General features: G+C 41.2%; 1 protein-coding gene across 1 annotated transcript in view; it reads right to left on the bottom strand.

Moving 5' to 3' along the window:
- Nucleotides 1-12,202: 12,202 nt before the first annotated feature.
- TNS3 (tensin 3) overlaps nt 12,203-26,070 on the bottom strand; it is a 101,464-nt gene continuing 87,596 nt past the window's right edge. The window contains exons 20-26 of the mRNA XM_084279904.1: nt 24,136-24,231; nt 21,861-21,938; nt 20,068-20,145; nt 16,031-16,199; nt 13,554-13,622; nt 13,391-13,417; nt 12,203-12,424 (exon numbers count right to left, since the gene is read on the bottom strand). Coding sequence (XP_084136030.1) covers nt 12,280-12,424; nt 13,391-13,417; nt 13,554-13,622; nt 16,031-16,199; nt 20,068-20,145; nt 21,861-21,938; nt 24,136-24,231 — 662 coding nt within the window. The 3' untranslated portion in view covers nt 12,203-12,279. The remainder of the gene's footprint in view (nt 12,425-13,390; nt 13,418-13,553; nt 13,623-16,030; nt 16,200-20,067; nt 20,146-21,860; nt 21,939-24,135; nt 24,232-26,070) is intronic.

Genomic DNA, 26,070 nt, shown 5'->3' with positions numbered 1-26,070 from the left:
GATCCAGCCCTCATATCACCTGTGACCCTCCTCTGGACTCACTGCAACAATGAACATTCTGATTCTGTGCTCAATCATGCACTTGCAATACCTGCATAAGCACTCCTTTGGAAAGTTTGGTTTTAAAATGTTATGTTTTTTTTATGTTAACTGAGCTGGTTTTCTCCTCAAATTTATCACAGATTCTATAGGCATCTTCCCATGAGAGAGGCATAAAAATTGAAGGTATGTGGCTCAGGTTGCATTGTTCTACTACAATTTTATCAGATGTGACAAAGCTGGAAAAGGTCCACTCATGCATCCACATTTCCACTCTGAATCCATCTTCACAGATGAGATGATCCAATGACAATAATTACAATATTGAGAGCTCAACATTGGGTTACTCCCTATTTCTCTTGAGAAAAGCAACAAAAGTAAGGCTGATGCTCTATTCCTCTGAGAACATTTCTGTAACTTCCAGAAGGATGGTATACAGGGCAGAAGTGGGGAAAAAAAATGTGTCTATGATAGCCACAAGCAATTTTTTTCCACTTATGAACTCCATACTTAATATAAAGCAGCTCACAATATCAAAATGCTTACTCTGACCCATGTAGATAGCAGCTATAAACATTAGCAGGGAGCAATCCAACCTAAAAAGCCTTTGAGTAAATACCAGTTTTTTTGAGTTTCCCACAGATTTCTGTAATTGCCATATTTATATGCCAGCATTGTAAACTCACTGGAAGTAGTAACTGGCAAAAGAAAGCAGCTGTATGCAAGCATATTCAAAGTTTCCAGTTTGAAGAAACAACTCCAATATGTGAGAGTTCAAAAAGGTGGTTACAAAGGCCTGCTTACATGATTGGGAGCAGACATTGATGCCAAAATTAAGAAACAGCAATGTACTTACATCTTCATTTCTCCTCTTAATCCAAATGTCATCGTAATTTTTGGATGTTCTCATTGCAAACTAGTAAAGACAAAAACCAACAACAGAACAATAAAACAAACCCCTACCAAACTATGCCACAAAATCCTCCCAGGGACAAAGCAAACATGCTTTTCTAGGGAACACCTGTTAACAGCAGATTATATTTTACTCCATCTAAGTTTTAATACCCTTTAGTTTCAGTCCTCTGAACAGTGTTGAAGAAAACCATTGAAACACATGGAATATGCAGGTTCATAATTGGCCCCTAATTGCAAATAGAATACCATTTTCCTCCACTATGAGGCATTTCAGCTAGATATTGTACACAAATTCTGCTAGAAAGTCATTTACAAGGTGGTATTTATGAAATTCCTGTAAAATCCATTTCAAAATGAGCTATGCTAACCTCTTTAAGGAAAAAAGCATCTGTATGTAAGGGTGTGCTGGCAGAGAACCAGACACAGTCCAAGGCAGAGGCTAGGGATACAGCAAGAAAGAGCCTTATACTGCCTCACGATTCATATTCCCCTTTGAGAACTTCTACTAGGTTTGACTGTGAGTGGCTGGAGGAGGTGCAGAGAGTTAGCAGAGGGATCATGGTGGGGCTATGGGGGTACAACTCCCAGACAAGAGGCACCAAGAAGAGCTCAGGGTCCTCCTGGTAGATTTCTAGACCCCATTCAGACATTCTTTATTGCCCACATCCACCAAAATTACCTGAGTTTCCTACATTTTAGAAACCAAGTGCCACCACTTCAACTTGAGAACATAACAAAACTGAAGAACTTACACTGTTCAGAAAGACCATGTCCTCCAAGGATACTGAGAGATATGACATGCTCCATTTTCTATGGCACAAGAAGTATATCTATCCATGTGCAATTACTGTCTGTAATCTTAACTAGCTGAACAGCACCTAGAAAAGTCCAATTAAGAGAATGAGAGTTTCAGTCCCAAGTAGCTCTCAGGCACTGTACAATCATGCCACCTGCTGGGCAGAAAATTTTAGCTACCAGCAGAAACTTTTGAGGAGCCTAGGAAGTATATTTTTTGACAGCAAGCTACAGTCCTGGCAACTGAATTTTTACAGCTTTTTTTTTTTTTTTTTCCTAAAGGCTCATAGAGGGCCCCTAAACAGTAATCAGTGCCTTTAAAACACTTAAGTACAATTCCACGAACAGCCAAGCACAAATAGTAAATTAAATGCAAAAGATTGTCTAAGAAAGTGTTCAGTTTCTACCCCAACCGTCCCTTTCTTAGTGTGTTCTCAGCAATAACAAAGGCAGATGCTCCTGAGGAAATTAGCTGAAATAAATTTGGTCATGGGAGTAATTTGCTATCCATTGGATATGGCTTTGAAGTTAAGGTTTGGCTTTGGCTCTGTCATTTCTTTGCACAGCCAGACTCCTTAGATTTTCCTGGCTTTCATTTCCCTCTATTTTAGTATATACAAAAATATAATACAGTGCATATGCATATATATGAAAAGTACAACACAATTCATCTATGCATGGCAACTTTGATTCTGGAAGGTTTGGGTTAGCATTTCAGTTGCATAAGGAAAACAAAACTCCGTGTACAAGTAAAGCAAAATGATCTAATTAAATGCTGCCAACCTTTTCCCCACATTTCAAAATCATCACATCAGTCAGCAATAAACCAGTGGGAGGTAACAAAGCAAAGCAACTACAGTGTTTATACTCCCACCTTTGCTTAGGCTAATTTAACCATACACTGGAGAAGACTACAAGGAAGATGCCAGTGGGCTTTGCAGTTTTAGAACACGGAATCATAGAACAGCCCAAGTTTGAAGGAACATTGAAAGAACATCTTGTCCTGCCTTTTGTGGACGAGGGAGTCTAGATGAGATGATCTAGCACCATGCTCAATCCATCTTGAAATTCTGCCATGTCCCTGGGAAGGATGCTCCAGTTTACTCCCTTCCTACATAGAAATAAGAAAAAAGGGGGGGAAATAGGCACGCCCCTCTGCCAGCCTACCAGTGCCTAAATCATAGTCATCTGATCCACTGCCACAGCCATGATACAAGCCTTAGCACTAGGGCTAACATTATGCTACAAGTAATCTGCAGGAAAAAAAAAAACAGGAATCATTGCTGTGAAACTCTTCTGATCATGGAACCTCCCCAAAGCACTAAAATTTGTCCATTTTTCTGAACTGCTTATCATTCAAAAAGCAATCTTCTCCCCAGTTCATACAGCATCCCAAGTGCCATAACAAGCTAATGCAGGCTCCTTAGGAGAGGGGGGAAAAAACCCCACCAAAACTTCATTTTCTCCCTTCTCTTTTCTTGCAGGAGACTGGGTACTTACTAGCAACTTCTTAGTCCTCTAGTTTCTACCCTTATCTGGGCATCCCATACCAACAGCCCTTGGGTTCCTTATTTTGATGGGCAAATGCTCTTCAGGAGTGAGACAGGTAAGTTCCCTCTTCCCAAAACAGGGAAGGTGATAAACAGCAGATAAATTTTAAGGGTTTAGCTAGGTCCTCCTCTGCTGTATCCCTTGCCTCTTACAGGGTTTTTTTTGTGGGTGTTTTACTCTCTCTGTCTCAGTTTCTTAGGGCTGGCAGATCTGCAGCTCTCAAGTTCCTAACTGCTTCCTTAGTTCTCATGGAGGTAAGGAGTATGCCCCACAACTGCCTATGCCACAGCAAATAGGTCAGCCACTCCTGTCAGAGACCTTGGGACCACTGTTCTGTGTGCCTGCATTACCAAGGTCTGTTTGCTGAACACATTTGGAAATACCTATTGCATTCCCTCTGACAGGCAATGGCAGGACCCACTATAGTGCCTCCCCATATGGGGCCATATCCTGACTTACTGGGTGCAGGGAGATTGGAAGCCACAGGTCCTTTCATGCTCTGCACAGTGGCTCCTGGTTGACCTGTTTGTCCTTCAGAGTGGCTGAGCTTGCAGTACTACATAGTACACTTAGGCTATGACCTTTGTGATGGACACCACCACAGTACAGATAAATCATATGGCTTTCCTGAAATGCCCATCTCCCTGTACAAATGTTGCCTTCAAACAAGCCGTGGAGTGTTTACAATGTAAGGTTATGCTTTGGGGGACTCCTCCTCACTCAGCAGCTGCCTGGCACGTGGCAGACCTCTCTCTCACTGTATCTGTATTATTTACTGTGATAAGCAGAGTCCAGCCCATTCTGACAGTACAAAGGTGGCAAAGTATTTTACAAGAGAGACTGGATGTTTCACAAGCTAGTAAACCTCCCAGGACAGAGCAGACTATCTCAAAACAGTGTCACAAACAGCTCCCAGACTGACTCAGATACTCTATCCAAACTATTGAACACTGTATTGCAAAAGAACAGGTGGACATTCCATAAATATGCTTTGCAAACAGTCAGACAAGAATATAACAACATTGGGTTGGATTATCAGAGATAATTTGTGATGCATTATACCAGATAGACCAACTATCTGCATATTTCTAAACAAGTTCAGCAATTACATTCATTTATCTGTGATTGTCTCTCCATACAGCAAAACTCTGAATCAGAAGCTTCACAGCATTGCTGTGACATTCAGCATTGCTGAATACTGAGTTTTACTGTGTGTCCAGCATTTAAAAACTGTTGCAGATTCAAATACTGATTGGTCTAAATAAAACTGCAGAATAGATTTAAACATGTTTTAGGTATATGTTATTGCTAGCTAGCATAGTGCTCACACAGAGAGGCTTTTCACTGAAAATAAGGCGGCTATAACCTTCCTTTTGAACAAGGAAGAAAAAGTAAGCTACTTACTTGATTCTCAGTTCAGCCAGGCTGGTTTTCTTTCCCCACTGACTCATTTTTTGGCACACAGGGTCAGTCTGCTCTTGTGCTTCTAAGATTTCCTGTTTTCCTGGACACCTTTGCCCTTCAGGACTGCTTCCCAAAGGACTCTGCCAACCAAGTCCCTAAACAGGCCGAAGTCTACCCCCCCAAAATTCCAAGGTGACAGTTCTACTAACTGCCCTCCTTACCTCTCCAAGAATTGAAAACTATTGTTTCATGATTGGTGTGCCCAAGACGGCTTCCAAAGACATCCCCCACCATACCTCTGTTCACAAACAGCAGGTCCAGCTGGGCACCACCCCTCATGGGCTCCATCACTAGCTATGTCAAGAAACTGCATTCCACACACTCCAGGAACCTCCAGGGCTGTTCCTTCTTTGCTGTGTTGTATTTCCAACAGATATCCGGGAAGTTGAAGACACACAAGTACAAGTGGAAGTGAACATGAGACTTCACACAGCTGCTTCCAGAATATTTTATCTATCTCCTCATCCTGGTTGGGCGGCCTATAACAAAGTTCCACCATTATATCTGTCTTGTTGGCCTTCCCCTTGATTCTCATCCTTAAACACTCAGCCCTACTGTCACTATGGTTAAGGTCTATACAGTGGATGCATTCCCTAACATACAAGGCCACACCACTGCCTCCTCTTCCTGCCTGTCCCTTCTGAAGATCTTATACCCATCTATTTCAGCATTCCAGTTGTGTGAATCCTCCCACCACGTTTCTGTGATGGTAACCATACTGTAGTTCTCCCCCTGCACACTGGCTTCCAGCTCCTCCTGTTTATTGCCCATGCTATGTGCATTAGTGTAGAAGCACTTCAGTTAGGCTAACGGCCTTGACACCTTTTTGCAGGGAGAAGGCTTAAGTCCTACCTGGCCATTCCCAGGAGCTTGCACGGTCACTAACCCATCAGTAACCTTTTCTTCTCTGCTGCTGTATGGACCTCCATCCCCAACCTCCACTGAGACAGCAGTTCGATGAATCTCACTAGTGTACCATCCCACAAACACTTCACCAACAGGTTTCTCTCTAGTGAGTACAGTTGCATCCCCTTCCCCCTTCGAATCTAGTTTAAAGCTCTTTCTGTGAGCCCTGCCAACTCTTCTCCCAGGGTCCTTTTCCTCCTTTGGGACAGGTATACCCCATCAGTTGCCAGCAGACATGGTGATGTGTAAATCAACCCATGATTAAAGAACCCAAAGCCCTGCCTATGGCACCATTCTCAGAGCCAGGCACTGATGTGCTGGCTCTTCCTGTGTATCCCCTCGTAATTCCCCGCAACTGGTGGGGTAGAGGAGAACGCTACTTGTGCTCCCGATCCCTTAACCAGACGTCCCAAGGCCTTGAAGTCCCTTTTCATTGACCTGAAACTACCTGATGTAGTTTCATCATTGCCCACCTGAAAAATCATTAATGGGTAGCAATCAGAGAGTTTATCTAGGGCAGGGAGTTTTTCCTATACATCCTTAACCCTCATCCCAGGGAGGCTGCAGACTTCCCTGTGGGATGTCTGGCCAGCATATTGGGCTGTGTTCCCCTCTGAAGGGAGTCACCCACCACAATGACCCTCCTTTTTTTCTTATAGGAGGCAGTCAATGCATGGAGCTGATTGTAGATAGCCCTCTGGGATGATCTTCATCTACCTCCTCAGTTACCTGTCCCTCAAGTGCACCATACCTGTTATGTAATGGCAACTGGGAGGGGTGTGAGGGAGACCGGGAGGTACAAATAGGAACAGTGAAGTCATCAAAACACTTTGGCTTCTTGCCACAATTCTTATGAGGAAGAATACAGCAATATTTAATCTTGCTAAAGCAAAATCTGATCATGTTCCAGTTTCTTATTTACACGTTTTATGCACGTATGAGAATAGACGATCAGTTAGAAGGGATCACAATAATCAAGTCATCCCAGTTAGTCATGTGACCAACAAGTATCAGTCTGATGTTTCCTTTAAACCACCTCTTGGTATTAACATACTTTTAAAAAAGCATTCTTGCTATGTGACAATGGCCAGTTCCAACTCTAATTAACTTTGGCCTTTTCTGTTTACTCCTTGCATACATGAACTGCAACTCTGTAACCTTCCTGCAAAGACCGACCTCACCTCCAGAAATCATACGATTTCTTTTTCCTCCTGAACTCCTGAATTCCCTGTTCAGCCAAGTTGGTCTTTTGCCCTACTTGCCTGACTTCCATTACAATAGGATTGCCTGTTCCTGTGCTTTTAAAAGGTGTTTAAGCACTCATGGACTCCTAAGCCCTCAAAAGCAGACTTCGAGGGTACTCTTCTAACTAGTTCCCTGAATATCTCAGTTTACTCTCCTGAGTTCCAGGGTAGCTACTCTGCTGTTCTTTTTTCTCATTACACTGAAAATTTTAAACTCAACTGTGGCCATGACAGCCACTTACCATTACATTCCTCACAAGTTCTTCTCTATTCACAAAGTGCAAGTCTAGGGGGGCTTTTTTATTTTCTAGGTGGCTGAGCACTTCAAGAATTTCCAAGACCTACCTGTCACAGCAATAGGATATTCCCAGAAATTTATACTAATCAGTGATATACTAACTCATCAATGCTTATGACAGCTGGGCAATCAGTAGTAGACACCCATTACAGTATCTCCTCATAGTTTCCTTTGTGTCCAGTGTGGTTTAATGCTATTGTAACCCTTACACTAGGTGTCAAACACAGAAGCAGAGGAGGTGTTTACTCTCCATATCTGGTGGGCCAAGTTTTCTGGTTCCAAGAGTTTTCTAACACAAATATTTTAAAAATCACAAGGCAGCAGCTTGTGCCCCTTCTAAAAAGTCCCGCCAAATAAATTATTTAACTGAAAAAGAGTGAAAAAGAACAGCCCTCTGCACCCTTTCAAAGATAAAAATGTAACCTCTGAGTGCTGACTTGATTAGCCTTGCCAAAGGAAGACTGAGGAACACAAAGGGGGTCAGATCTCTTGATATAAATACCTCAGGGAGAAAACAGTTATTCATGCTAAGAGACAATGCTGGCATGAGCACAACTGCATATAAACTAGTGGAGAATATGTTTAGGATGAATACTGAAAGCCTATTTTCATCCATTGGAGCAAAGAAACCCCAGAACAGCCTTCCAAAAGGAGCAATAGCAGCACACAACAGCATACAAGTTCAAGAACAAGAGTTTAACAGGACTGGACTCTGACACAGAAGATCCATTTTACTACCACATCCTTGTCTTCTGTTCCACACTGTAATTAATCCCAACAAAAGTTGAATACTTTTCACTAATAGCTGTTAGGCTTTACACCCAAGCATAAACTTCACAATAGCCTGTAGTGATGAATGACAGTCAGGCATGCTGAATGAAAAATTACTGTCAGCCTGAGCCTCCCAGACAAGGAATTAGCATGACTGTCCTTGTTTTAGCTAGGATAGTTCATTTTCTTCTAATAACTGGTATAGCACTGTTCTGGATTTAGTATGAGAATAATGTTGATAACATACTAATGTTTAAGTTGTTGCTAAGCAGTATTTAGAACTATGTCAAGGACTTTTCAGCTTCCCAGGCCCTGCCACTGAGGAGGCACGGGAGGTGCACAAGAAGCTGGGAGAAGACATAGCCAGGACAGCTGACCCAAACTGGCCAAAGGGATATTCCATACTATGTGATGTCATGCTCAGTATATAAACTGGAAGGAGTTGGCTGTGGGGGGGCTACAGCTTGTGAGCTTGCTGGGCATCAGTCAGCGGGTGGTGAGCAGTTGTGCTGTGCATAATTACTTTTGTATATTCTTTATCATCATCATCATCATCATCTGCCCTATTAAACTCAACCCATGAGCTTTTACTTTTTCTCCCCTGATTCTCTCCCCCATCCATAGGGGAAGAGTCAGTCAAGAGTTGCATGGTTTTAGCTGCTTGCCAGGTTAAATCACAACAATGAAATAGAACTTATCAGTCTCAGAATAATAATGATAAAACAGGTATAAAACTCAACATTCAGTGTAGGGCTGACACATAGATTTGGTATTCAGAGAGTTATTTCAGCTATGGGTTAGATTTCTCATCCCCCTCATGCTACTCTGAAGTTTTTCCAGTGTAGTCACTGTGGAAGCAGTGAATGGGTACAGACATCTCAGAAAATGACATCATGTATTTTTCCTTCTTACACTGAACTATGCAATGCAGACAAAAGGCACTTTCATGCCACTACAACTGCAAATGAACTAGGAAAATCATATGCTTTAACTGGATTTGAACCACTAACCCAGACTCATGTGAACTCGAATCAGTGAAGGAAAACTAACCCTGCTCCAGCGTGCAACCTGTTCTTCACCAAGGTTCTGATGATTAGCTGGTTTTGAATGCCAGGAGGTAACCTTCTTTCAGAACAGACTGCCCTGTAACATTGGGTTGTGAAATTTCACATTCTTCATTTTATTAGAACCTGAATAGAGGTGATATCTGAAGAGCAGAGAAAATGACTATACAAAGAATTTATAGAACATATATACTGGGGACCTTTTGATGCTTCTTTACAGTCTCAAGAAAAAGGCAAAATCCAAGAAGGAAACAAAGTTTTAATGATACTGCTGGATACATGGAAACCATTTCATTAAAAACATGGCTTTTAGCATTTTTGTAGTTTAACACTGTACGATTATAGCAGTACATTTACTAAGCAGGTTAATAGAGGCTGGCTAAATACATGTGTCAACTTGCTGCCATTAGTTATGAAACTGCATATACACATCTACCAAAATCCTTCAAAGTGCTGTATTAGCTATTTAGTCTTGTATTTGCCATGAACATAAAGTTTCATGAATAACTTTCTACATACACTACACAATGGTACATAGTGAACTATTTTGCTTTGTGCATTTTTTAATTAATTAAAAGCAAAAGCACACGGCAATATACCATCCAAAGGAATGCATAATAGAAAATCTCCCTTAGAAACAGGGTAACTTCATTTTTCCCACTTACCAAGTAGAGCTAAACTCCCAGGAAACACCACCAGGAGTATTGGCAATTAATTCCTTATGCTCTTGAATTTGTCAGGCCTTGAGAAGGCACAAGGAATAAAAAATAAGGCCCTGAATGGAAAGATAATACATAGGGCAAAAAGGGACACTTTATTTTGAGCCCGAAGGCCAACACTTGGTCTCTAACATGGCACACTAAAATTTAAGTATCATCTAGAGAAGTGAAAAATACAGTAAAAAATTCCTCCTCACTTCAATGCTCACAACACATCAAATTTAAATCTAATTGAGATGTCAGCTGAAAAAATTCACTGCATCCAACTGGCTGACTAAATCAGGCAACTGGGTTCTTGGTGCATCAAAGAATATTAAAAGCAAACATGTTGTCATGTTTCAAAAGGATCAAAGCTCCTAAAAGAAAGAACTGCATTCTTTTTTGGATGGTACATAAACACCATTTAAGTAGTATACCTGTGTCAGAAGAACAGAATTATTTGGTACTAATCAGAGGCACTTGCCTTTGTTGCTTCAACGGTAGCTACTTCGCTTTGGATTGCTTCACCTCTCTATACACATCCAGTGCCCACTGCTACTAATACACCACTTCCTGGTCCAAATACATTAAACTACAAATCTTTCTTTTCTCCCCCTCTCATCCCCACTCCCTTCTTTCTAAAGGGTATGTACAAAATTCATAGTTAGAAAAGTAATTTCATAACACTTTGGCTATGGTCACTGAACAACATTTCCATGGTCCTAACTCTTTAGGAAACAGGAAGAGAGTGCTGTTAAGGAAAAACATATCATAATTTATACAGCACAAACCTGGAACCTTCTTACCATATCAAACAACCAGAGTTCCCCACTCTATTTAATCATTATTGAGTAAAAGTGGATAAAAGAAATAAATCCTCCAAGTGGGTACAGTTATTAGTTAATCCACTGCCTCAAGTGCCAAATTCAGCATTTATTCCTCAGGTTATTAATATAATTTGACAGCCATAGAACAAAGAAATAGAGGCAATTAAACTTTTCAGCGCTGTCATGCTGAAGCTGCTTTATTACCATCTGTGCTGATATGCAGGTCTAGTACTGCTCTTCTTGGAAGGAATGGGAATTACACGAATACCTCAGCAGCTTACCCTCCCCACAAAGGGCTCCACTGTAACTTACTGTAACAATTCTCTGTAAAGCCAACTAGCACTTTGTTATGCATTTAAAACATCAATGTATTTAGAAAGATACAGACATATGTACAAGTGTGATGGTTGTAGAACTTACTATATAAAAGCTCTCAAGTAGTGAGACAGAGTAACAAAACAAATTCCATTCCCTTTTGGATTTCCTGACTCAAGAAACTACTAAAAAACATCACAAAAATGTAACTCCTGCAGATAAGAAAAAGCAAAAAAAACCCCCCACAAACCCAGAACACTAATAAAAAGGGGGCCAAAAGAATCTACAAACATGATTATTTATTTGGTAGGGGAACAAATGTTAATACCAAAACAGTACTGCAGAGACAGGAAATGGAAAGGACCTTGTCACTGTAGGGCAAATTCAAAATATGAGACTCTATTGCCTATAGCAAGGCACAGACTATACACACTTTTACTTATGCAAACTAGCACTAAAGAGGCAAAGCTCAACAATGGTCTATTTTAAGAATAACCATATGACATACCAAGATCTGAGATCTACTATAAATAATCTTCACAGGTAAAAAATATATAAATTATAAAATTTTCTTCTTTGCTTTTCCCTAATTTTTCTTCTGTAATTATTAAAATACAGAATCTTCCCTGTTTATTTCTGTGGATAGAAAAATTAATAATAATAAACCCCCCAATTAGAGAATAGATTTCCATGCAACTTTTTTTTTCTCCTACCACCTCTCCACTATTAATAATTCTTCATACTAAAACAGCTCAGCCTGCTTAATACTACATACAAAGCAATCTCCCTGAATATTCCACATTGCCACTCCTTTCTTATCAGAAATCAACTTGCACAAACCTTTTATTCACATACATCTTACCCCTTCTCCATTCAGTTCCTATCATTGATCACATGAAGATGAAGGGAAGAGCAAATAGTCTTCCTCAGACCGTCAATCTCTTGAGAGCATGTTTGCAAGGCCTGTATCTACCATTGATGCAACTATGGCAAGTGTCTTTGCAGAGGTTATACAAAACATTTTCTGCACAAAAAAGTAGCACAGCCTAGTGAGTATTTCTGCTCTGATAAATGGTGAGAAACAGCATGTGAAAATACATTAGAAACCCTTCAGAAGTTTTTCATTCGTGCTTCATTCAGCTTATGGGCTACGTGAGTTTGGGTAACACCCAGATTCTTACTTTTTGTTCTTTGATATAAAAAGAAAGTAATGCTTTGTTAAGTCAGAGGCATCTTCAAAGAAAAGTCTGAACTCTTGCAAACACAATGCAGGTAGATCATCCTCTGCTTTCCTTCTTGGGAATAACAAGGTTCAGGTGTTGCTGCTGAGTAGGCCTTCTCCTTGTCACGATTTTCCTCCGGTGAAGAGCTCTGAGTCAGGATGGAAAGGCATCAGATCTTCTTCTGGGATCCGATCATGACCTTTGATACAAAGTTCACAATGGCACTAGCAGGTTGCTCTGGATCGTGCTCTGCAAACAGGTGGCATATGTTGTCTGTGGCACTGCCTTGCTTCCTGGCAACGAACCCAAACACTCTGCAAGGGCAACAATCACAGTGTATCAAAGGACAAGACAAGCACTGCCTGATTTCAGAAACCAAAAAGTTAACTGCAGAAGCCCGAAGCACAGATCTGACTTTGTCTGTTCTGATGGACAAGGTCCTGTGTGACTGCTGAACATGGTGGGGCCAAGTCAGGAAGCTCCTCAGTGGCTCAGGATGGTCAGAATCAGGGAGGGAGACTTCCTCCTTCCTTCTGTCTATATCGCATCCTGTACTGTCTGACAGTCAGAAACATGTTGCTGACCCTGGGGGTATATTTAATCTGACTGACTACTGCTGTGCTCTTAAATGTCTTGGGGAGTGTGTGGTGCATCAGGAATTGCCTAGAGAGGTTTTGAGAGCCAACATGTCAATGATGAAGCACTAGAAACAGGGCTTGAGCCATCTATTTCTGTTCTTTTCCAGTAACCAGTGCCTGAGCTCTCTCTGTTACGAGCTTTTTTCTTTTAGGAAAAGAGTGACAACAAGGTTTGCCTTCAACAAAAAACTCTGCAACCCCCCCCAGTAATTATATGTTTATGCAATACACTAGTACTACTGGGAGTGTTTTCATCTATGAACTCTGAGGGAATTTTTTTTTAAAGCTCTCAGTCTAAGTGAGACAAGTAAACTTGTGTTAATGTTCCTGGACAAGGAGAACACAAAACTGAGTAGGAAAAAAGTGTTTTCATTCTTGAAGCTTCACAGACCTGCAACCTAAATAAACCATGCTAGATCTGACTCCAGACATCCCACCATCTCATAATTACACCCTTACTTGCAGAGATGCAGATGAAGTAAAGGAAGTCTAATTACAGTGGGCAGAGAGACTTTTGCCTCTGAATACCTGCTTTCCATTCTACATCTGTGACAATGATACTTCAAAACACTGAGAAACTGATCACGGTGGTGATACTACTAAAACATTCAGTTAAAGAACCTCAGACACGTATCCACTTACTTTGCAGAAAGGCCATCTTTCATCCACCTTGTCCATTAAGAAAGCAGTTAAAAAAAAGAAGGAGGGGGGAATGGAGAAATAAAAATTAAACCTATGTTAGTTTGAGTTTTTCTGTGCTCAACAACACAAATGACAAACTAGAAATACTGCTTTTCTCCCTTACTTTCTGTCCTGTGGATCCAAAGCGCAGAAAATGACAGTGTTGACTGGATAATGTCGCCGAAAAAAGAGCCTGGAGAGGAAAAAACAGAAGAAGATTTAAGAATAGTGCAGATACTTAAAGAAAAAATGGATTTAAAAAAAAAAAGATGGTGATACATTATTTTTGCTATCTCTGAGTGATTTGACTGCTCCAACCTAATAAATTCATATTTAGAAGGGTATAATCAAGGTTTTGAATCAGAAGAAAATTGACCCTCAAGCTAATAAAGAGAACAAAAATCATAGAAAATCATCCAAAAGTTTGGGTCAGAAGCAACCTCAACGATCCAACCCACCCAGCCATGGGCAGGGACACCCTCCTCTAGAACAGGCTGCACAAAGCCCCATCCAACATGGCCCTGAACACTGCCAAGGAGCGGGCAGACACAGCTTCTCTGGGCAACCTCTTCCACTGCCTCACCAACCACACAGCAAAGATTTTCTTCCTAACGTCTAATCTAAATCTGTGCTGGTTGAGTTTAAATCCATTAGTCCCCAATAAACAGCCCCTCTCCATCTTTCCTACAAGCCACCTTATAGGTACTGGAAGGCTTGAAGAAGGTCTCCCCAGAGCCTTCTCTTCTCCAGGCTGAACAAGCCCAACTCTCTCAGTCCGTCCTCATATGAGAGGTGCTCCAGCCCTCAGATCATTTTCCTGTCCCTCCTCTGGACTCATTCCAACTGATCAATATCCTTCTGGTACTGGAGCCCTCAGAGCTGGACACAGTACTGCAGGTGGGGTCTCACCAAAGGAGAGCAGAGGGGCAAAATCACCTCCCTTGACCTGATGGCCATGCTGTTCCTGATGCAGACCTGGATACAGCCCTTCTTGGTGAAGTACCTCAGACCGGGTAATCAGGTCTCCTGTTTTGTTTCAGAGGGGGTCCACATTTACCCCTCATCTTCCTTTTATCAATGACTTGCCTTTATGAAGTGTTCTTGTTGTCCTTAACATCCCCGACCAGATGTAATTCTATCAGGGCTTTAGCTTTCCTATCCTGATCTCTGTCTGCTTGGACAGTTTCTCTGTATTCCTCCCATGATACCTGTCCTTGCTTCCACCCTCCTTTGATCACCTGATCACTACTACAGCATTACATGTTGTGGCTTCATCACCACCCATGTGGAGGAATAGCAGTGGGTAGCAGTTAGTGGGACATAGCAGGCTGGGGAGTTTCCTTGTAATGTGCTTAACAGGGGTACCAGGGAGGAAGCAGACTTCCCTGAAAGAAGGGTCTGTCTGGCATATTGGACTGTCTGTACCCCTCAGAGTGGAGTCACCTACAACTATAATCTGCCTTTTCTTTGTGGATATGGTCATCATACAAGGGGGGTGGGCCTTTCTGGCTTGAGAGCTACCTCTGGTGTAGCTTGACTGTCCTTCATGTAGCCTTCCACAGCCAGAGCCTCATACCTGTTATACAGAGGTACCTGGGGACTTGAGGTGGGCAAGGAGGAGGTTTGTCTCCACCCTGACTTGCTTCCATTCACTCCTTGCTTTTAAACTACACCTTCAACCTGGCAGTGCAAGGATACAGGGTTGCCTCCATCTTGGGCTTTGCTTATTGTCTGTTTCCGTCTCAGGGAGGGCAGAGTTTGGCTCAACTAGACTTTCTCAGCCTCCCTGATGCTCCTTCACCTCTGTACATCTACTCATAGCTCTGCCACCAGTCTGAGCAAATTGTTCAGCTGGGGCAGCTCTGTCTGGGTTGCCACATCCATTCTGGTAACTAGCATTATGAAATGTGTTTTTTCTAAAAGCTGTCCATTTAGATATTATGTCAGTGGGAAATGCAATTTCTTGGAACTTGTGAATAATACATTAAATTTAAAAATATAAGCACTCCTACGCATTATAATTAAAGGTTTTGTCCTTGCTGCAAACACCATCAGACCCCAAGGAATTAAGTAATCTGGCACTTTTTTTTTTTTTTTAAAAAAAAAGCCTACAATAAATTCATCTTGTCCCTCATTTCTTATTTCCAGTTTTCGAATATAAAGACTTGTGGTAGCCTTAATAGCATTCAGTAAAATTTTGCAGCCTATCCAAAGCACTATTTCAAATACTGGAGGTACAGAGTGTCTGCTTAGGCCAAGTATGGTCAGTGATACTGGGCAAGAAAACCATGAAGACAAATTTTTTCACTGAGTAGCCTGAATATCAAATACTGGCAAAACCATTACTTCCCCTTTTCCTAAGAAATAACAACAATAAACAGATGCCATGGCAAAGTGACTCTCCAAAGGTAAAAGCTGTCATGTGGAAGTAAAGTCCACAGCTTCAAATTCTCCATCTGACACTGTCATTGTCATTCTTCAGAGAATTCTGTTACCCTCTGAGACAGAAACTGCACAACTTAACTAGGAAAATCAAATCCACAGCAGCCAACACATGGGGGACCAGACTGGATATTGTCTTCCCATTCCTTGTTTGCTTACTTTCTTTGATTATCTGTCAGTGTGATTCCCTGTGCAGACACCTTGAAATGGACAACGGTTGAGATGGGAGCGGGATCTTGCATCAGCGTCAGGCTCAAGGCTTTCTGTACTGCCTGGTAGCCCGTGAGGGACTCCATCTCCACGGAGTTCAGGTACCAAACGTTACACGCTGCAATGGAAGAGAGGAGAGACTGTGAGAGGTCACTACCAAATGGGTACCTTCTCAACAAAGTAAAAAGTAAAATTCCCACCTTCGTTTGTTCCAAACATGGAAGACTGGCAGCAAACTATCAAACCTTCTACCTTCATAGTTTAAAACTGCAGTTTTGGATGTCCTAGGACTCCTGCTGTCCTTTTTTTTTTTAATACCATTATATTAAGGCCAATGACTGCATTTATTACCCACAGATGACATTTGAATAAATAAAGGAACGTAGCAGACAGAGAGGCCTTGTATATGTAGTACTATAGCAAAGGCATTCCTGAGGGGAAAGAATGGGGATATTTTGCTTTTAAGTTCAATTACAGCAGTCAATAAGAAAATACACATTTCTGCAGCATATGTTCCACATTCTACACTTCCAAATGGTATTTAAGCTATATTCAAAGGAAACCATTCACTTGGTTGGCAAGATAAGAACGTTTTCAACCCACAAAGAATTGGGGGTCGCTGCAAAGCTCAGTTCTTATTAATTCCACAGTGTTTTGAATGTTTAGTGATTTTAGGGCAAAGAAAACCTCCACAATGAAAAAAAACCTGGCTTTGATATTTTTAGGTCTATTCTTTACCTCAGCATGCACTTATTTCAAAAAACCCTATTCCTCCCCTAGAGACGTAAGTAACTCTGTAAAGTCTCTCTGTAAAATAGGAGCTCATTAGTTTCTGAGGCTACAAAATAGGGGGGGAGTGGTTAACCTGGTTTCTTATCAAATCTGCTACAAGCACTAGGAAAAGAAATACCAATATTATACAGTGGTATTATAGTACGGTATAGTCCTACATGGTAACAGTGCCCATAGCATTATATGGTATTAATTATTATTATTATATAGTATGAATAGAATTATTTACGTTTAAATACTTTGGGACTGTGTTATAAATCAAATTTAAAGGCAGATTAAGAATGTTTTTTGAAACTGAAAAGCCCTCCACAGCACAAGCAGAAACGATTAAAGACATCTGCAGCTAAACACTAGCACCAACAGAATTTGTGTTTTGGTAAAAACATCTGTGTAGGTATCCAGGGCAGAATTTACAACTCCAGCAGCTAACACATGCAAATTAGCATGCTAATATTTCATTTGTTTAGCCCATTATCTTGCCAACCTGACTATGAAAGCAAAGATTAAATTATATCTAGTGGCTATTCTGTAATCTGGCTACAAGCTTTCTCCTATGTCTATCTACATAAAGTGCACAGCTAAACATTGGCACTTTCAAAACAGCCAAGCAATTGTACAGTTAAAGACTGCATAAGCTTAAGTTTTATTTCAGTACGATCAGCCCAGTAACTTGAAGCTCCGGAGTCTGCCTGTGAAAGAAGAGATCCAGAGACTTGATTTATCTGATCTGTAAGTGCAAAACTTCCCAAGTACAATCGCACACTGGTGTGATAGTTTCAGTAACCTTTGTTTGAATGAATTACTATACAATTCATGCAGAGAGGGGTTTAAGATAATGAATGGCAAATTCAGTGAGGCCTTCTTCACTGAACAGCTTTCTGTCTTACCTATCCAAAACTGTAAGTAACATTCCAAACCATAAGCTCTCCTTTTCTTGCATCACTACTGTGTATGTTTGACACAGATCTAAAGCTCTTCATTATCCTGTGAGTCCCACCACAGGAAACTTACCTTGTTTCACAGTCACACTCCTCACCACTTTTGAGGCCAATTGCTTGAACAAGGAGAACCCAACATTTCTCAAAAGACAACAAATGTCCCTTTTGCCATTTTTTTAAGAGGGAAAGTTCTACAAAAAAATCATTCTCCTTGTTTTCCCTGTTGACCATAACAAACTTAACCTGCACTGGCAGACAAAAGGGCCCACACATGCTCCCTCCCGACACAGCCTCAAACAGGCTTGTCATTGCCACAGCCACATATTCTTGCTTGATTACAATACTCAGAGCAGTACTTCAAAATTTTAAGTCAAAGAGAATGCTGCACAAGCAAGGAGCAACATTCCCTCTTATCCAAGACTGCTCAGCTTGACAACTGCCCACTTCAGAAGCGCCCTAAATGGGTGAGGGCAATAAGGCAGCATTCCTATAAAAGCATGCTTGGCCACAACACCTTTGCTTGTGGCTCCAGTGATAGGCTAAACTCAAAGGGCACTGGCAAATCCATTTCCCTGCTCTAATGGTACTAATTGGGTGGTCAGGTATATTAGGAAGGAATAATTTGATGCACTAGTACAAGCTAGGGGTTGAACCACTGGGAAGCAGCTCTGTGAAGAAGGAGCTGGAATCCTGGTGGACAAGTTAACCATGACCCAGCAGTGAGCCCTTGTGACCTAGAAGGTCAGTCCTGGGGTGCATTAAGAAGAACATGGTCAGCAAGTTGAGGGAGATGATCCTCCCACTCTCCTCTGCCCTGGTGAGGCCGCATATGGAGTACTGTGACCAGTTCTGGGCTTCCCAGTTCAAGAAAGACAAGGAACTGTGGGAGAGAGCCCAGCAGAGGGCTACAAAGATGATGAGGGGACTGGAGGGGACTCCTTATGAGGACAAGCTGAGAGGGCCGGGTCTGTTTAGCCTGGAGAAGACTGGGATGGGGTCTGATCAATTTTTACAGATACCTAAAAGGAAAATGTCAAGAGGATTAGGCACAGAAATTTCAGTGGTGCCCAGTGACAGGACAAGGGTCAATGGGTGCAAATTGGGACACAGGAAGTTCCATCTCAGTATGAGGAAAAACTTCCTTTCCTCCGAGGGTGACAGAGCTCTGGCACAGGCTGCCCAGGGAGGTTGTGGAGTCTCCTTCTCTGGAGACATTCAAAACCTGCCTGGACATGATCCTGCACATCCTGCTCATGCTGATCCTGCTTTAGCAGGGGAAGGCTGAACTAGATGATTGCCAGAGTTCCCTTCCAACCCTTACCATTTGTTTTAACAGCCTGAAAAACAGGGCACATGAGTGGGCATGGACAGTATTCCCTTGACATGCCCACTGCACAGGGGATTAATTATCATAGCTGCATCTCTACTAAGCACAGCTTTAACATTATGAAGGGGTACTCACAGCACCATGTCCAATAATGGTGGGTTACGATGCCACCACACTTTTACAGACAGGGTAGCTGTCTCTGGGTCAGCTGCACACACCAAATGTTTAAGAAGCAAAGCATGTCTCTATACAGCTGCTGCTAATACCTCTACTTGAGATTTATACAGATGGCAACAATGCATAGCATCACATCATTTGGAGTTAATTTTATCAGGGTTCTTATGTGACATCAGTAAACTCTTTACAAGGCAACTCATCTTGCCAGAATGGGTACTCCAGTATCCATAAAACATCATCCAGTGGAAAAGACATTGGACATTTCCTCACAGCATGCAGCATCAAGTGAAACACAGGGCAATACTTTCCAAGATTTTCAACTGAAGATGGGACAGCAAGCAATTTCCAATGGTGTCACTGAACTGAACATTTTCCTCAGATGCCTTTTGCAGACCTCAGATGTAGAACCTCTGTAACCAGAGGTGGAACATATCTTCTCTAAACTCATCAGTTATGAAAGCAATGTCACCACTTAAAAGTGGCTGTGCTTGAACCAACCTCTGTGTACCTCATATTCTCATGTGAGATACAATGGAAAGCAAACACAGGTTTGTACGACTCAGGAGCTGGCTGCAGAGAACAGAAAGAAATTGGTATATATCCTCACAGTGCCCTTTACACTTCTACACAGCACTCTTAATTTAACTGCTGCCTTTAAACATCATTCAACCCAGTCTAAAGCTTCGGCTTCTCCCAGCCTGTCACATACAAAATCTGGTGAAACTAATTGAAAGGAAAAAATGTTAACAGACCTGCACCCTGTTTGAGAAGCTCCGCTGCTGAGTTTGCAGCAGTCTGTGGAGAACTTTCTGCTGTCTCCTCCAAGGGATCTGCAAACAGAAAACACTGTCCATGTCTTGTTTGGTCCTGAATCGACGTTTCAATGCATATGGTCAAATACAAGTTTAGCTCTTGGAATTGTGATCTCATGTAGTGGACAACTCTTGGTCAGAAATGTTAAATAATCTTGTATCTGCAACTATAATGATTTGTGTGGTTATTGTGCTGCATGTTTTTGGTTTTTTGGTGGGATTTTTTTCCCTTCAGCACTGCAGGAGGCATGTTCAACCTTTACTTCCTGACAGTAAAAGACATAACTACATAGTATACGCTGCAGGGACACACATGGGAGTCACATTAAAACAATACTATTTGCTACAACCTCAAAATATTTTAAATTGTGCAATTATCTCATTTAATTTGTATAATTAACACTAATTTAGGCACAAAGACTTTGCGCTTCTGTGATGAAACCAGTTGATTGTGTTTTGATTCAGATGACTACATAAACCTTCTTTCTTCATACTTATGTACAAAACAAACATCTGAATTAGTAAGACAGCAGCAGAATGTTTGCCCACCAATCTTTAGTTAAAATCAGTGAGAAAGCTACCCATCAGTGTCTGTTATTTCAGTTATATACATATATATGCACGTAAAAAGATCTCAATTACTGCTGTATTTAACGTGATACACGCTGTCTCTGAATACACTCAAGTGAGGAAGAGAGCAGTAATAGAGTGTGACATTATTTTCATGTTTAGAACCACCCCTTTAGTTTAATTACATACTGTGTCCAGAATCATTAACACAGAACACCATTTTAAAACGCGTAATATCAGATTAAAACAAAAAAAAAAATCCAAAACAAAACTTCATTGTGGTATGGGTGGGTTTTTTTTTTTAGAACAAGGCAAATCTTTTAGTCCTGCACTTCTGCCAGAACAGAAGGAGCTTTCCATTTTAGGTGAGGACAAGAAGAATAAACCCACCTACCACACTAGTTTGCCATATAAAGAGATCTCTGGTCTCATCTACCATAGCATGTTTTTGTGCTAAAATGGTTTCATTAATGTATTTTCATAATTCAAATGTTAGGTTCGAATACTGACACTAACAAAAGCTCAGAGTTCAGTAGAAAACCACAAGAATGTTTAACATTTCAAACACACATCTGGTGTTAACTTCATGTGGGAGAGCAACAGACAACTGAATTATGGGGCAGGCATATAGACCTTTTCCTGTTGTCTTTACAATGGTTTATAAAATCACCATAACCAAAATTAGAATTAAAGCCCCATGATGCAACTCAGGCTTTTTGATCATTCACTTAAAATTGTGACCTATGTAACTTGCTGTTTCCTTCCTGCCAGTGCCACACTGAGGGCACCTTGTTCTTTACCTGCTTGTGTTACCTAAAGCCCTTCTGCCACCCAGACCTGAACAAGTGGTTACATATAACCATACATGGGCATAATTTCATGTCTGAGAAGTACATTTGTCTTCATACATGCTAGATTACTGTGCAGATTTCCATCATGCATATATGTTTATGACTGGAATATCACAGTACTTAGTCTACTCTCAACTACAGCTTGGATAAGAACCGTCAGCAACACTGAAGAACCACTTTTAAAACACAGTTGCCTTCCCTGTGCATTCTTGCTTAGATCTTAACTTGTGACATGTTCATCTGCCTTCAGACACTGGCACTTTGAAGCAGAGCTTGGCTGGGTATATCTCTTCTGTACTTTAACAAGCATACCTCTGTCTGGGATGACGAGTTTGCAGGGCAATGCCAGTGGAGTGATGGAATGCTGATACACCAGAGCTGTCAAACTCCCTGTGGTCAGAAGAGTAACAAGACACAAACAGTTAACTTGGTGAACAAGAAAAATGCTTAACAGGTATGTTGGCTTTCAACTATTTTACAGACCAAGGGGCCTCCCCAACTTCCCTTTAAAAAAATTTCTCTTTGTACCTAAGCCAAGACCTTCTCCAGTCAACCTTTAGTGTACTCATGTTTCCCAGCACCCAGCACTGTCCTAGTTAGGTATACCTGAACTCATTAATCACAGTCACACACTCCCCTTTCCCTCCTTAAGACTCCTAAGACGCTGCTTAAATCCTAACATAAAGAGATTTGCTTCAAATAATGCACAAAAAAGACAAAACCAGTAACATATGTGAGTTAGTAAATTCCTTTTGATGCCCTTGACTTCTGCTACATTAAATGTAGTAAAATCTGATAAAGATGGCAAGCATACAAGGGGTTAATGCTATGTGATGAGGAAGAGAAGGTGAGTTCTGCCTCTTAGCCACCTAGTTTCCACTGTCCAGTGCTCTGTCTACACACACCTCTAATTGTATAAAAGATGGTCTAGGCTAAAACTCCTCCCTTTAATGCAGCAGTGATACAAGTAGTATTCTCTATTAAATTATTCTTTCTTCTATTCAAAGTCAATTTTGTCATTTGAACTTGGCTTAATTAAAATAATTAAACTTTAGTCATCCTTTGATCCTGTTTTTAACAAACACTGAACTTTATGATCATGCACTTAAGAAACATCACATTTCAATCAAAACCAACCTAATTTTTACAGTCCATCAAAATTTCTTTAAAATGAAAAAAAAGACCCAATTCTGCACGGGTCTTACAGAAACACAAAGACCAACTGATGATTTTAGTCCTTCATTGTCTTACCCATACATGTGTGTGGTAGGGCATGCCCTCTTCCTTTGTGAAACAGTTTTGAGACTGCATACATTGAAAGATTAATACATGCTCATACTACATTATTAGTAGGGCTACATATGTACCATAAACAGGTACTTCAAGATCAAGGTAGGACTGGGATAAAAACTCTGGTTGACAGTAAGTGTCTTGACAAACACTGACAACATTCAATCCAGCTTTACTTCAAACAGGATTTGTTACTTTACACTTGTTTGTTTTATGATACATGACCCTTTCATGGGTGTATGTAACAAGGCTGGTATAAGGGGGTTGGGAGGGCTGCAGGGTGGCCTCTGTGGGAAGAGAGGTCAGCTCTGCCCGCACACTGGACACTGCTGGTTTCAACAGATCCATGGCAGTGCACTGCTGAGCCATGGGCGGGATGCCTCTGGAAAAAAGAATCTAAGAAAGGGTCACACAGAGACAAGAAGGGAACAAAAAGGGTGACACAGCAGAAGAAACACCACAGTCAGAGAAGAAAGAGGAGGAGATGCTCCAGGCACCTATGCTGACATGCCCCACCAGCTTGTGGAGGACTTCACACTGGAGCACACAGGTATTTCCTGAAAGAACTGGCCCATGGAGTTTGCATGCTGGAGCAGATTTTTTCCTTAAGGATGGAAGCCCATAGGGAAAGGTCACACCTCAGTAGAGTAGAAGTGGGAGAAGGATCTTAATTGGCAAAAGAAAAAAAAAAAAAAAATCCTCAAGTTGAGTCTCTTTTGCCCATGGGAGTAACTACTTAGAAATCTCCTTGTTCACTTAGAAATCTCATCCCATGAGGTTTTTCACCCAGTCTTTCCCTCCTGCCCCACCAAGGAAGGCTAATGAGTGAGCTGTTTAGGTAGGTGTTTGGCTGTTTGCCACAACAGGTAACGCATTTTGATCATATTACTGTGGGTAACCTGACCCAGCACAATGTACTTTGTCAACGTCCCATTCTGGTGTCATTTTAGCCAGCTAGTATGCAGTATAACTATAACACAGGACAAAATTAGGCAAAGGACCTGAATCTATTAAGGCTGGTAACAATTATCTAGCTCAGCTGGCAGCAGCAGCATTAGTAGTGGTGGACAAACTAGACCACTTAAAGCTTGGTCCCTTAAGGGACCTTAAGGTACATTTACTTAAGGTAACTGTGTACAAGGCTCTTATAACCTTAGAATGGGCTCCTACAGAAATCATCAGAGGCTTTGAGCATCAAGTAGTCTCTCTTTTGCACTCCATCCAAGACTATATAAAACAGCTCTGGCAAATGCAAACTGTTTCCATTTGCTGTGACTGTGAGATGCAAAGTACTTACCAAAATATGGTTCATTTGGGCATCCTTTCAAGCGCACCCCCTTGTGAGTGCATTCGATCAGAAAATGCCTTACAAGTTCATTTGACAAATCTCCAACTGTGTTGAAAAATGATGAGAAACAATGAACAGACAACAGTCTCACAAATTAGGAAGTCTTTCTTTATGAAGCAGTTTTCCACATTACCACCAAATGTTTCATGTACAGCATGCAAACCTGCAAGGTTGCAAGCTGTGAGAAAAAGGCCATTTAGCAGAAAAGAAGCAAACAGTTCACTTCTTTAGACAACCAGACATAAAAAGGTGTTATAATCCTAAGTGACTGAACATCTAAATGATGTGACTGGTATCAAAATAACCACACATGGTCCTAGCTACAGAGAGGAATGGGAATTTGCAAAATGGATGGTTAGAAATTCTGTTGCACTTGCCCATTAGAAGAACTTGTATATGGAAAAAATAGAATCATGGAATCATTTAGGTTGTAAAGGACCTTTAAGGTCATTGAGTCCAACTGTAAAGTTTAACTATTCTCTAGAAAAAATCCTAACAAGTACTTCACTGTTTTACAGTTAGTTTGTTAATGGAGTAGTTATTAATTTGGTTTAAAAAGGCAGTATTTTGTAAGATTAATGAATATAATGAACTAAGATTTCTAGTGACAGTTGTGCTCACTGAACATTTTGACATTAACCCAAGAGAAAACTTAGCTATACAAAGGTCTGATGATACAACATTACTAAAAACACATACAGCCACTCTCTGTTTGCCTTCTTGTTGTTGCTATCACTACCCCCGTGCACCCTTGTTCTCTTCATTAAATGAGACATTACAGTGCTTCTCCTGATGTTTCTTGGCAATAAAAGAAATGATTACATGGTAAAATTTTATTAGAAATTGTCTCAAGGTACCAGATAAAGTGTGTAGAATTTGAAAGTATTATTGTAATAGAGGTGGACTGCTAACCTTGCCCCAGAGTAAGCAAGAAATCAATCTTAAAAAAACCCACAAACCAACAACCAACTAACCAAATCCAGACAAGACCACACTTCCATAACTTACATGCTTCTATGACACTAAGAGCACTTTCCTGTGACTTCAGGTACAGGCAGCATGTACTAATGAAGCAATATGCTTTGAGAAAAGGAAAATAGCAGCACTGAAAACCATCCCACTATCCTTGCAGTAGCACAAATGAAGCCAAGAACACCGTTCATATTGGCTGCTCAGTTTCCATACATTAAATAATGCTTTCCATATGTTCTTCTCATTTTACCTTTAACAACTCTAAGGCACAAGTTGTACATAGAGAAACTGGAGCTGAAAAAGTAGCTGTATTTAATCACTTCTTGTAAACACCTATCATATTCTAGGGATCCTCCTCAGATTTGTATCTGATGTAGAACAGTCTCAAAAAGTATCTTGGGGTCAAAAAATACAAAATCATACAAAGCTTTGGATTGGAAGCAACTTCAACGATCATATAGTTCCAACCCACCCAGCCATGGGCAGAGACACCCTCCACTAGAACAGGCTGCACAAAGCCCCATCCAACCTGGCCTTGAACACTACCAAGGAGGGGGCAGACACAGCTTCTCTGGGCAACCTCTTCCACTGCCTCACCAACCACACAGCAAAGATTTACTTCCTAACATCTAATCTAAATCTATGCTGGTTGAGTTTAAATCCATTAGTCCCCAATAAACAGCCCCTCTCCATCTTTCCTACAAGCCACCTTATAGGTACTGGAAGCCTTGAAGAAGGTCTCCCCAGAGCCTTCTCTTCTCCAGGCTGAACAAACCCAACTCTCTCAGTTCGTCCTCATAGGAGAGGTGATCCAGCCCTCAGATCATTTTCCTGGCCCTCCTCTGGACTCATTCCAACTGATCAATATCCTTCTGGTACTGGAGCCCTCAGAGCTGGACACAGTACTGCAGG

This window comes from Gallinula chloropus, assembly GCF_964237585.1.
Source record: "Gallinula chloropus genome assembly, chromosome: 2".
NCBI lineage: Eukaryota > Metazoa > Chordata > Aves > Gruiformes > Rallidae > Gallinula > Gallinula chloropus.
Note: the sequence above shows the minus strand (reverse complement) of the source record. Positions and strands in the feature narration are given on the sequence as shown.